This window comes from Lithobates pipiens, unplaced genomic scaffold (genome assembly GCF_037356315.1).
Source record: "Lithobates pipiens isolate NorthernLeopardFrog02 unplaced genomic scaffold, aLitPip1_a1.2 Scaffold_16, whole genome shotgun sequence".
In the NCBI taxonomy this organism is placed as follows: Eukaryota; Metazoa; Chordata; class Amphibia; order Anura; family Ranidae; genus Lithobates; species Lithobates pipiens.
The window spans coordinates 324,336,259-324,350,233 of record NW_027507748.1 but is presented as its reverse complement, the minus strand read 5'-3'; the positions used below and the strand labels follow the sequence as shown (position 1 = coordinate 324,350,233).

The 13,975-nt window shown below is 43.0% G+C and overlaps 1 protein-coding gene across 2 annotated transcripts in view; it reads right to left on the bottom strand.

The window, feature by feature from the left end:
* ZMYM4 (zinc finger MYM-type containing 4) overlaps positions 1 to 13,975 on the bottom strand; it is a 191,873-nt gene that overhangs the window by 75,077 nt on the left and 102,821 nt on the right. For both annotated transcript variants that reach the window (XM_077481731.1, XM_077481730.1), the window contains exon 14: positions 6,932 to 7,082. In XM_077481731.1, the coding sequence (XP_077337857.1) occupies positions 6,932 to 7,082 (151 nt within the window). The remainder of the gene's footprint in view (positions 1 to 6,931; positions 7,083 to 13,975) is intronic.

Here is a 13,975-nt window from a genome sequence, read left to right as displayed (position 1 = left end):
GTGTGTGTGTGTGTGTGTGTGTATGTAAGGGTGTGTGTGTGTGTGTTATGTTTATGTATGTTTGTGTGTGTGTATGTTTATGTGTGTGTTTCTTATGTTTATATGTGTGCATGTGTGTGTTATGTTATATGTGTATGCGTGTGTTTTATATGTGTATGTTTATATGCACTGGTGAGGCACATGCAGGCTACATTATGGGCACTGGTAGGCTGCTGGGCACAGTGAGGCTGCATTGATCTCCTGTACCATGCCCCTAGTCTCTGACCATCTCCTGTGGCATGTCCAGTCTCTGACCCTCTTCTGTGCATGTCCAGTCTCTGACCATCTCCTGTATAAAATATTTTTTTTAAAACGATCAATTTCGGTATCGGTGCCGTTTCAGTTTTCAGGATCAAGTAAGATTTGTTTTCAGTATGGGTTTCGGCACCAAAAAACCATTTGGTGCAATATATTATAATATATAAATAAAAGAGCACAGACCATCAGTGATCTCAGTACTAAGCACGAACTGAAGGTAAAAGACTATGCTCCAACAACATATGTCCTGGGTGTGAGTCCATGCTATCCTGGAAGATTGCAACCTTTTGCAAGGCACTGCAAGTGCCTGCAGGTAACCTCTAAACTGTTGAATGGTCCCAAGTAGTGAACTTCCTAACTAGGGGCCATCCGGTTCCTGCAGAAGGAATATCTTAACGAGAGGTAGATCTTCCAGAAAGTTGCACGACACTTGCTACTTGTATTTTTAAGGTGCTATGTGACAAGCTTTTGTCAACTCTATCCTGCAAGAAACCAGGGACTGAAGAAATGACCGGACAATCCTTGGTATCACTTGAAATTTACCAGTGGCAACAGTTTTCAAAATGTTTCCATAAGAACTGTAGTTGGTATTTTCTGCTAGCCATAGTAGTCACAAATTGGTTAAATTTTTTCTTTAAGAGTTCCCTTTCAGAAGTTACGATGTGAGGCGCAGACAATTGTACTTGAGGCTGCACCATCAGGGGCTTGCTGTAGGTGGGTCGGTCTTGGGGCAGTGTAGCCCATGAGGGTGCTATACTCAGTATGTGTAGACTTGCAAACCAAGATCTTTGCTTGCTAGAACACAGGCTACAAAAATAAATTATGACCTTGTCTACATTATTCTTTTGGGTTGCACCCAGAATTAGGCAAGACTGGGGGAAAGGCGTAAGCCATTTTCTAATTCCTTGGGAGTGAATACACATCAAGGCCCTGACTAGGCCTCCATCATTTTCTTCTAGCAATAAGAACTTTTCTAGTTTTTAGTTATTCTTTGAGGAAAGAAGGTCCACCTCTGGGACTCCCCCATCTGGCTGCAAGCTGACTGATCCTAATCTGACCATTCCTCCAGTTTTTTTCTGCTGAGAAAGTCGGATGGAAATTTTGGTTTGCTTTTATGTGGACTGCCAATTCTCCACTATCATGGAGGCTTGAGGTAGAGTAAATGAAGCTCGCCACACATGAATCGAAACCGATCCCTGCTGATTTTTGACGTATGGGCTGGGTGGTTACAGAGAGGTTGATTTACTGAATGACTTCATACAACTGCACTGTTGGAAAATTTCCGCTCAATCAAACACCTCTGGCTTAAAAAATAAATAAAAATAATACGATGAATGAATCACCTAGGGGCTGGCTAGAATCCTCTCTTAAAGTGTTGGGTGTCAGGAATTACTCCTAAATGTGCACCGTTTAGGAGATATTTAGTGTTTCTGCCTTGGTGGAGCATGTGCTGAAGGGACGGTATATCCATACTGTCGCTTCAGAATTCTGTGCCATGCCCGGGACTCCCGTTCACATGCGGGGGAGTGATGTCATCATGGCTCGCCCATTCAAATAGCCAGAGCCTGCGAACCCAGAAGGAAAGACTGGAAGAAGATGGAAGCCCTGTCAGCAGTGACAGCGAGATTTGAAAGTGAATTGCCATTTCAAACATAGCCATAGATACAGGTCTATTTTACCTATTCATAAGCCGGTCTGTATATAAAGTCCACACTTTGCCCGTCACGGTGGGCATACCCACAAAGGGGTCTGTAGGGTCTGAGTTCCATAGCAATAGACCATGGCCCTGACCTCTAAATCTGTACCTGACTAGAACACGTTGCACTAAGTGCCAATGTGAGCACCTGTGAAGGATCCAGTGCCCAAAAGCAACATTACAGACTGTCCACAGCCATGGGGTCTGGGACAGTTCTAAAGAAAAACATTTGGAAAGCCCGTATTTCAGAAAGGGGGGGGGGGGGGGGATAAGCAGCCGCGGTTGCAATCTATGTACAATAAACTTTTTTAGTGACAAAAAATTCAAAGGCAAAAATGAATAAGCAGAAACGTGTTATTAGAAGAAGGGGAAACGTTGCCGTTAAAAGTACACACACACCAGGGTTCACTCAGGCACTGCATACAGTCAGAAATTAAAAAGGAAAATAAACACAAGAGAACAGGTAGTGGTGGGTAGCGGAAGCCTTATGCCCCATACGTGATCGGATTTTCCACGGACAAGACCTCAGCCTTTTGTCCGAAGGCGTGTGCCTGGATTTCTCTTGCATACAAACGGCAAGGAATTGATACAACAAACACGAACGTACTATGTGGCTTTTTAGCGGCACACTTTGGGCTTCCCTCTGCTAATTTCGTGTTAGTAGAAGTTTGGTGAGTGTTGATGCACGCTTCCATTTATTTTCTGAATGGCCGTTCATCAAACAGACATGTTGCGGAATCGGAGGAGATAACATGATATGCATTATTGGCCTTGGATTTATTGCTTTGACCCATGTCCAGTCCAGGAACAGGAACAGGAGGAGGAGTTCTTGGACCAAAAATTGTTGCTTTATTAAATCGTGACCAATTAGGTCTTATGCCATTGCTGTGGAGCTCCAGGAGAATAATTCCAGCCGATTTTCGGAATTATTGCTGGATGACCGACCCCCTGCTTTCACCAACTCTGGGCATTATTTGACCCCCCTATATTAAGAAGCAGTACACAAGCATGAGGCTTTTATTTAAATTTTTGGTTGATAATAATAATAATTTGATTTGGTATATTTTTGATGCTATAATGCACTTTTTGGTTAAGTTCTATTGGTATATAGCATGTCTAATTTTGTTTGTTTTCTTTTTTTAATGCACAATAAAAAAAATTGTGTAGAATAATACTTGGCTATGTGTTTTACTTCAAATGACAGTTTGGGAATAGGCGTTACATTAAAAAAAACACAATGTAAAATTGAACAGGGACACATTTGTACCTTCGATCTTAAAAACTACAGGATAATAGTGTGGTAACTCACTCTTGATAATTGTTCGCACAATTTATCCGTTATCAAATTGTGACCGACTACATGGTATATAATGACAATAATTTAGTCATATAAGTTGGACAAACATCCTCCCCTGACAGGAGGGGGACAACAAGTCCAGTTGTAGAGCATCAGTGTGGGAGGCAGATACTTTGATAGATGGCAATCCCCGCTATGGAGTACATAGGTTACCTTCTGTTGATTCCTTAGGATGTGAGGCACTGGATCAATAGTGGAATGATCCCCAGTGGGGGGTGTGTTCTAGTAGTATTACTCAGCAGTTCAGCACTTCACTGATCGCTTGCTAGCAGTTGTGCAGGTGGATTCCTTGAGTTAGTGTGATCTGGATGGGATCGCCTCGATCATTCCAACCACTGCATTTAACAGCAATGTTGCTCCTTCTTTTAATTACTGTGTTGTCTACAAATTAATTTTGGATTTTTAAATTTGTCACTGACAAAGTTTATTGTACATATGTTGCAACCGTGGCTTGCCTTATCCCCCCCCCCCCCCATTTCCAATTGCCTATAGGCACTCCCCCAATTTTTTGCTTTACAGTTCTCTTGTGTTCAGGGGGTTGAAGGGATAAGGTGAGACGGCACTCCCTATAGTGTTAGCATATAGACTGATCCAGCATCCGGGCCCCTCTAGTACTTTTCTTTTATATTGTGTCTTGGTACAGCTCCCAAGTTGTTACTGGTTAGTTGGTTTGATCCAGAATCACCAATTCTATTTGTGGCATTTAAATAGTAAAGAAGATAATTGAAGAGATGAAGAATCTGAAGACAAAATAATAAACCTAACTAGTTATGTTAACAATTAGGATATTCTATTTTCTTAATCGTAATTTACAGATAAACAAAGTATTCACAGACCTTGGGTTAGAGCAGGGGTGAGCAACCTGTGTCCCTCCAGCTGTCGTGGAATTACAATTCCCCTAAGCTATTGCAAAGTTTGCAGTTACAAGCATGACGCTACATGTCCCATGTGGTATTGCAAAACAGAGTTACAATTACTCCCAGAGGCACGATGGGACTTTTAGTTCTGCAACAGCTGGAAGGCCACAGGTTGCCTACACCTGGGTTAGAGGATCATACCTTCAGATTACTGGACACTAGCAAAGCTTTTGAAGATACAGGATAACAGGCTTTGTTTTGTTTGCTAGTGTCCTAAGGTGATGGACCTCTTCTCCCTTGTGGAGAAATCACTCTTAGCTGAACTATTTTATTACTTAGTCTGTGTCCTGTACAATGAAAATATCCTATTTTCTTAAATCGCATACATTACAGGACAAAGGATAAGTATTCAGGTTCAAAACACAGTCCCATTTGAAGGGTGGGCAATAGAGCAAACAAAGGCTAACAAGTCCACAATAACCAACAGGTTAACAGAGGTGGCTCAACAGAGCTGCATGAAAAAAGCTAAAGACAGAATCCGGCATCAGCTGAGGCCCGAACAGCAACCTGTTAAAATGGCTTTCCAGTGAACCTATGTAGCATCCTTGATAATTTGAGAAATAGATGCCTGGTGCTGAAAAGCTCATGGAGCACTTACTGGTCAAGTAAATTATATATTGACAAGGAATGGTGGAACTGTGCTCTTGAAGTCATAAACCTGAATGGCACACTATTAAATTCACTTACCAATATTGAACAAAAAAGCAGGCTGTATATTTTGAGGCCTTCAGGAATGACAAATCGTGTTGGACTGCTGAAAGGGAGCTATAGCTGACAAACTCAGACAGCACATAACACATCCAGACAATAGAAGGAAGTTTGCTTAGGATGTTTTTGCAGGACAGGGAGATGGTAGGACAAAGTCCCGGTTAAGGTGAAAGGAAGAAAACATCTTGGGATGAAGATAGGCCCTGGGCCTCAAAACCAACTTGAACTTGTGAACCACAAGAAAGGGTTCTTCACAGGTTGAGGCCACCAACTCAGAAACCTTCCTCACAGAAGTGATGGTGTTGAGCTCATCTGAGCTGAGGGATGTGGGAAGAGTGTTCTACGCACCCTCCTATAGCATAAAGGCTTGTAAATCATGGGCATTATTTTCAGTAAGCTTTTGTTATCGTAAATATGTCCCACAGTTGTGTCACCAGAGGTGAAGCTTAGTTGTAAGAGCTGATCAGCGAAGGGTGCGGCTAGGATATAGTATGACTGCATTTAGTCAACTAACCCTTTAAGGAAGTCAATTAAGTTTTGGTTACACCATCTTTAATTCTTGAAGAACACTGGTGTAATTATAACAAATTCCAAGGCAGGAGTCCCGAAGTATCTGCTAAATGGGCTGCAAATGCATTTTTGCCTAAAGACTATATAAAGTGTCATTAAACCCTTTTCAACTAGTTAGGAAATCTAACAATGGAAGCAACAGCATTTAGCTCACATGAAAATAAATACCCTTTTCTCCAGCTATTAATCACAGTCACGTGATACAGTGTACTTGCTCTGCACCACACAGACAAGGGGTCAGAGCAAAGCAGGTAGTAAGTTAAAGGGGTTGTAAAGGTAAATGTTTTTTCACCTTAATGCATTCTATGCATTAAGGTGAAAAAACATCTCACACTGCCGGCGCCCCCAGTCCCCCCGTTTTACTTACCTGACCCCTCGAAAATCCCGCGCTCGCCCCCGCCGTCCTCTTCGCCGCTCAGCCTGGCCGCTGATTGGCTGTAGTGGATGGATTGAAAGCAGCGCAGCCATTGGCTCGCGCTGCTGTCAATCACATCCAATGACGCAGCGCGCCGGGGGGCGGGGCCTTGTGATACAGCGAGCGGCTATAGCCGCCGGCTGTATCACGGGAGCGCGCCCGCAGTGCTTCTCACCAATGCGAGGGAGCTCGCATTAACGTGAGAAGCACCTGCGGGAGGAAGCAGAGACAGCCGCCGAGGGACCCCAGAAGAGCAGGTTCGGGGCCACTCTGTGCAAAACGAGCTGCACAGTGGAGGTAAGTATGACATGTTTGTTATTTTAAAAAAAATAAAAAATTTTACTTTACAACCCCTTTAAGTTTGTTGCAGACACAGGTCAGAGGAGCAGATGTCACTATTCAGAGACTGAACACTCACTCCTAAGCCATGTGCGGCTGCTGCTCCTGAGCCAGCTGCTCTTGCCCATCCTCTCTCTCTTCCTGCAGCCACCATAATGATTGTTCCTGTCATTGTTGGCATCTCAACCGGGTATTTATTTATATGGAAACGTTTAATGGAGAATTTCTGCACTTGAGTATATAATGGTTTTTAAAGAAATATACACAAACAAAATGTTTGGGTTTAATGATACTTTAATGCCAGTTGTAGCAGATGACTACATGACTCCATGTTTCTTACACAACACATGTAAAATTTGCCAATCCAGAGCATCCACATAGATGTGCTGTACTAGATAACATTAAGCTGTAAAATAAGAAAAAATACTCAAGGTAGTGAAAGATTTGCCATGGGGCAGCTAAATTTTAACCATAATAGCAACGATGTTTGGGATACCCTTTTGCAGTTTTGTACTTAATAGCAAGATTTACTGAAAGAAGTTCAATGCAGTTACTCACCTTTCTTTTCATCATGAATGTATACTGTTAAAAAAAAAATCTGTTGTAAGTATTATGGTGCTGCATCAACAAACCTGTATTGTTGACTGGAGATCCTTCTCCTGTGCTTGGCTGACTGCAGAACACCACTAAACACATTAGGTTACAAAAGTGCTTCATCTCCCCTCTCCACTTCAGGGATTCATTCAGCTTGCCTTGTCGCTTGCAACTTTCACATTTACCCATCTAATTAAAAAGGAAAATTGATTAGATGTTCATTACTCAAACAATAATTCTAAGAGCTTATCGAGCACAAAATGTAAAATCAACAACCTACAATCATAAGGGTTTACACGTTTGATATGTGGTCCACATATACATTTTATGGAGCAGTCTCAACGGGTATAGCTGGGAGATGTACTGAAAAGGTGACTGTATGGTGAGAAAACCTAACTTCTAAAGAACCTATTCAAGACACCGCATACTATTACAACATATACATCTAAGCCATTTTCATGTCCTATAAATCTGCCTATGGAATCTATTTGTATTAGAAATGAGCAACAGGTAAATCGCAGCTAAAAACAATTGGAGAAAATTGTGACCAGGCCCTCAATTTCAGAAAAAATACTTGAGCCTTACCTCAAAATTATTCTAGTTATAACTTTTCATTCTAGGAGATGTGGAATATTTAAAAAACAAACCAAATACAAGGTACATACTGTACATGAAAATACCCAAACCCTTAAATGTCCATATTCCCACACCCCTTTGGCATTATACACAGATATTACCACATATTTAACAGACCTAATTTTAGTCCAAATGTAAATGTTTCCTTAATTTTTAGCCATTTTGCAAAATCTGTGATCTCCACGCAATGACACTGTTCCTACATACAGGAAAATCTTGGTACCGGGAATGTCATTGGCAGTTAGGACGTGGTGGCTGGAAGGTTGCAATGGTGCACAATGAAACCTGTGGCTTTCTGTAACTAAAAGGCAGGCTTCATCCACCCTGTGGATTGTATACCATTATTGGCCAATTTTTAGGCACTTTGCCAAGTCACTCTGGTTAAAAAAAAAAAAAGTGATCTAATCAAGGAGTAATGCCACATTAGATCAGCCTACAAACCAAATTGTAGACCTGCAATTTTGTTTGTAGGCTGACCGGCTGGAAAGACTGAATCTGCAATAGGCAAGCAGTTTGGTGTGAAAAAATCAATTGTGGGAGCAATAAAAAAGAAAATGGAAGACATACAAGACCACGCAATCTCCCTCGATCTGGGGCTGCACGCAAGATCTCACCCCGTGGGGTCAAAATGATCACAAGAACGGTGAGCAAAAATCCCAGAAACATACGGGGGGACCTAGTGAATGACTTGCAGAGAGCTGGGACCAATGTAACAAATGCTACCATCAGTAAAACTACACTGCCAGGGACTCAGGTCCTGCAGTGCCATACGTGTCCCCCTGCTTAAGCCAGTACATGCTCGTCTGAGGTTTGCCAACGAGCACTTGGATGATCCAGAAGAGGATTGGGAGAATGTCATATGGTTAGATGAAACCAAAAACAGAAATGTTTGGTAGAAACACAACTCGTCGTGTTTGGATGAGAATGCTGAGTTGCAACCTAAGAACACCATACCTACTGTGAAGCATGGGGGTAGCAACATGCTTTGGGGCTGTTTCTCTACAAAGGGATCAGGACGACTGATCCGTGTACATGAAAGAATGAATGGGGCCATGTATCATGAGATATTGAGTACACACCTCCTCCCATCAGCAAGGGCATTGAAGATAAATCATGGCTGAGTCTTTCAGCATGACAATGATCCCAAACACATCGCCCAGACAACGAAAGAGTGGCTTTGTAAGAAGCATTTCAAAGGTCCTGGAGTGGCCTAGCCAGTCTCCAGATCTCAACCCCATATAAAACCTTTGGAGGGAGTTGAAAGTCTGTGTTGCCCAGCGACAGCCCCAAAACATCACTGCTCTAGAGATCTGCATGGAGGAATGGGCCAACATACCCGCAACAGTGTGTGACAACCTTGTGAAGACTTACAGAAAACTTTGACCTCTGTCATTGCCAACTAAGGATATTTTACAAAGTATTGAGATGAACTTTTGATATTGACCAAATACTTATTCACAATGTGATAGTCTGGATTTGTTTCCACATTTGCACAATTGATGGCTGACTAAATACTTTTTTGCCCCACTGTACAATACAATACACAAATGTTTAGTAAAATTTGAAAGATGATGTTGTGCTGAGTTAATGGATACCAACCATGTTACGCTTTAACAGCGACAAACGACATGTGTTTTACTATCTATAGGCAACGTTTTAAAAGCCTTTATAGGTCACCACTTTAGATTTACACAGGAGGTTTGGTGCTAGAATCACTGCCGTGCTTTGACGTTTGCAGTGATACTTCAATGTGCGTGGGACTATTGCGGTTTGTGTGCGATCGATGCAAAAATTTGCCTTTGCACACGAGGCAAGGGGACTGGGGTGCTTTAACCCTTTTCCCATCCGCGCTATAGCCGAATGCCAGCTACAGCATGGACCTTTATTGTAGGGAGGCCATCAATCAATAGAGGTCTTCCACCTTTGCACGCTTCCTCAGCCCCTTATCACGTAAATGAAAGGGAGGAGCCTGGCGGACAAGATGGGTGAACTAGATACTGTTGAACGAGGAGGATTTTGATTTTGTGGGAATTTTAGAGACCTGGTTCAACAGCTCTCATGATTGGCTGGCAACTAGTTGCCCATGGTGGGTGCCGTCTTTAGGCGCGCCCTCTCTGCTCCTGCTACTTATGCTTTCGACTGGCCATTCGGCCTTGACATCATGTTGCCCTGTGCATGTACATTTGAAAGTTTGCTCGTCTTATATGGGTTTCTAGGGGAAGTTTTTTTACCAAATATCCCATCTATCTTGACTCGGCACACTTGCATAAATCAATTTTCTATTGCAGATAATTCACATGTCTGCTCCTGAAGAGCAGTTTAAAACCGCAAAACGAGTGGAGCTACTAGATATTGTGTATATTTACACATCCATCATGATATGTGTTGACATTATTCCTACCTTGATAGGGACCTTAAGAACTATTGATTGTGCAGATGCTATCTTTCCTAACATATGTACCATATTATGAATATTGGTGGACCCCTTTATTTTACTATTAATATTGAAGATTGCAAACATGTTATTACTAGTTTCTTGCCAGTTTAGAAATTAGCGCCCTGTTATGGGTGCATTCTTATATATGTGCAATTCTATGCATGTTAAACATGTTTTTACGCTTTATTAAACAATTTTTATGCTCCACCATACTGTTCATTTTGTCATCATGAGCTTCATATAAAGTCCCACCCTCCTTGTTGACATCTTTGCTGCATCGGTGTTTGTTTTGTCAAATTGATAGGGATGGAGGCACATGGTTTTACCCAGCCATATTTCATTTAAAGTCCCCACTCCCCAATTCCCCCTCTTTTTTAACCTTGCTAGAAGGTATAAATTGGGATAAAATCTTAGAAACAAAGAACACAGAGGAGAGATGAATTCGCTTTAAGAGCATATTAGATAAGGGCATTATTAGCCAGAGCATCCCATTGGGAAATAAATGCAAAAAGAGCAAACAAAAATCCTGGATGGCTTAACTCCAATGTAAAAATGCATATAAACGCAAGGAGAAGGCCTTCAAAAAATACAAGGCTGAGGGATCATCATCTGCCTTCCAACATTACAAAGAACGCAACAAGTTTTGTAAGGGTGCAATTAGGACTGCTAAGATGGAACTCGAAAGACAGTGTAGAAGAGCAAAAAACCGGAGTTAGACTTGCCGGTAACTTTTTTTTTCCAGTGGTCTTCCAGGACAGCCCTTGAGAGATGGAGTCCCTCCCATCGCCACAGGAAACAAATTGCCACAGTTCAAAAGGCAGTCCCCTCTGGTCCTTGGCCAGTCATTTACCAAGAACCGAAAGGATGGAACTGAAAAATATAACCATAACAGGTAATAACATTAATATATCAACATAATTCAAAAGTGGTATTGTGCTGTCCTGGAAGATCACTGGAAAAGGAGTTACCACTAAGTCCAACTCCGATTTTCCCCAGTCGTCTTCCAGTACAGCCCTTGAGAGGATCCCCAAGTACTCACCAGATTAAGTCTAGTTGATAATGCCTTGTAAAGATAGAGACGCTTGACCATGTGGCTGCTTTACATATTTGTTCCGGGGTGGCACCAGCTCTTTCTGCCCAGGATGCCCTTGTGGAATGGGCTTCAACACTCCCAGGAGGATCTCTATTTGTTGTTCTATACCCTTCTGCAATAGCTAGCCAGAGCCACCTAGCTATAGTGACCTTAGAAGCCTTCTGCCCCTTAAGTTATCCCAAAAAGAGGATAAAAAGTGAATCTGTAATTCCAAATGGTTTGATTACCTTTAGGTACTCTAGGATACACCGCCTCACATCTAGTAAATTAAATTGTTTCTCTCTCGCTTGAGGCGTTCTGACAGAATGAAGGGAGGACAACATCTTGCGACCCATGAAACCTAGATGCCACCTTTTGCAAGAACCCAGGGTCTGTCTTTAGGATGACTCTGACCTCAAGAATCTGAAGCAATGGCTTTCTAATGGACAGAGCTTGGATTTCACGAACCCTACAGGCTGAAGTGATTGCCACAAGAAGCACTGTCTTAAATGTGATCAGTCTTAGAGAGGCCTCTGAGATAGGTTCAAAGGGTGGCCCCAAAAAAAGCCCTGGGAACGATCGATAGGTCCCAGGATGGAGTTAACTCTGAACGGACTGTGTCTAGAGATTACCTTACAGAATCTAGCGATGAAGCCATCTTCCTGTAATGCTTTCTCTAGGTATACACTTAAGGCCGCTATCTGAACCTTAATTGTACTAGGAGTAAATCCATTGCCTATTCCTTCTTGGAGAAACTGTAGGATGTTTGTTGTATCCTTGTTTACCTCACCTCGGCTACTCAGCCAGCTATTAAACTTTCTCCAGACTTTCCTGTAAATAGCTCGGGTGACTGGTTTTCGACTCTGTAGTAAGGTCTGAATCATGCCATTAGGGCCTTTACTCCTCAGAATTTCTTCCTCAGCAACCACGCTGAAAGGTTCAGCATAGCCACTTGTGGATGGAATAGAGGTCCCTGTGACAGGAGATCTTGTCTGCAGGGATGTCTCAGAGGAGGCTGGTCTGTCAACTGTACTGAAGTTGTGAACCATGGCCTCTTGGGCCAAAATGGTGCCACTAGGATTAAACACGTTTCTTCCGCTATAAACTTCGCTAGGACCCTCAGGATGAGATGAAGTGGTGGAAACGCATAGGTCAAGTTGAAGGTCCAGGGAGTCTGTATAGCAGGGGTGTACAACCAGTGGCCCAGGGGCCACATGTGGCCCACAAAGCCCTCTGATGTGACCCGTGACCTCCTGCTCTGGGATGGCAGGTTGGCAAGCCCAGATTGCAGGTTGTCTACCTGCCATGCCAGAGCATCAGTGTTGTGAATGAAGCCAGCGGTAGAGGAAGCAAGTGGCTGTGGAGCAGAGCCGCATAAGCCAATGCTTCCTGTATAGCATCAGCTCTTGTCATAGGTGGAGTGATACTAAATGCACTCTGCCTGGGACAGCAAGTTTATGATATAAAATCATAGTGTATATATGGACACATCTGTTCTGCAGTGGTTACTGGGCTGCTTTTAAACTGATCGACAGGTGTAGCGCAGTGTACCTGTGGCTTACCTGCACTAAGCCATAGACTTCTGGTTTTACCTGTGGGTTTGGTGCACGTTCAGAAATGATATAATAGAATTCTATGGCAAAGTACAGCTAACCTGCAGAAAAGCCACGGGTGCAGGTAGACCGCAGACCATCAGTGTAAAAGCAGCCTTAGGCCCCTGATCTCTGACCCAATCGGACCCTCTATTCACCTCTATGGAGCAGGAGATGTAAACAGACTTGTGTCCGTTTACAGCAGCCTCCTTCCAATCCGCAAAAAAAATAAAAAAAAAAAAAAAATAAACGGAAAGTGGATCCGTCCCCTTCCATTTGATCAGATGAGAGGGCCCATACAGTAGAGTGGGCTGTGCTTTGCATATGCAGAGTGGATGCAGAACTGTCATCTGCTCATTGTGGCCCACGACTGGTTACTAAGTCGCTTAAGTGGCCCTCGCTCTTCAAAAGTTTGGGCACCCCTGCTCTTGTTAAGCGTCTACCGCCAAGGGTTGATCTCTAGGGCATAGCGAGCAGAAACTGGAAACTTTTTGTTTGCAAATATGTCCACTTCTGGTTTCCCCAAGTAAGCTGCTATGTGGTCGAAAACTTCCGGGTGCAGAGACCACTCTTAATGCTAAACTAGTTGCCAACTCAAGAAGTCTGCAGTGCTGTTCTGCTCCCCTTTCAGGTGAATTGCAGAGATGGATTCTAGATTGGATTTTAGCCCGCTGAAATATGTGCTTGGCCACCAACATTAGCCGAGGACTTCTGGTGACTCCTTGCTCGTTTATATAGGCTACCTCCGTCATATTGTCTGAGTGGACTTGTAGATGTTGACCTTGCATTGTGTCCTGAAACGCTAGTAGGGCTCAGAGGCTAGCTCCTAGTTCCTTACAATTGGAAGAGAATTGTTTCTCCTCTGGCGTCCACCAGTCCTGAGCCTAGCCTGAGTTGAGATGGGCTCCCCAACCCCAACTGCTCACATCCGTAGTCAGTATAGATGTGATAGGCAAGACCCAGAGTACCCTTTTGTTTAATTTTTCCATGTCCTTCCACCAGAGGCAAAGTTTTACCTTGGTGGGAATTGATACATATTTTTTCAGATCCTTGTCTTTTAACTGTTCCAACAGAAACCTCTGAAGGTCTCTTTGGTGGAACCTGGCCATAATTGCTGCTGTCATAAGTCCTAATACTGACATCACCTCTCTCACTATACATTTGGAGCTGGTTTAAAGAAAGGACATCCTCCGCTTCAGATTCAATGTCTTTTCTTCTGGCAAGGCTATCCTTTCATCTACGGACAGGATCTTGTAGCCCAAATACAGAATAATCTGTTGGTGGCGTTTTGGACTTTTCCAAACAAATTATCCACCCCAACTGACTCAGGCATAGGGATGCGTTA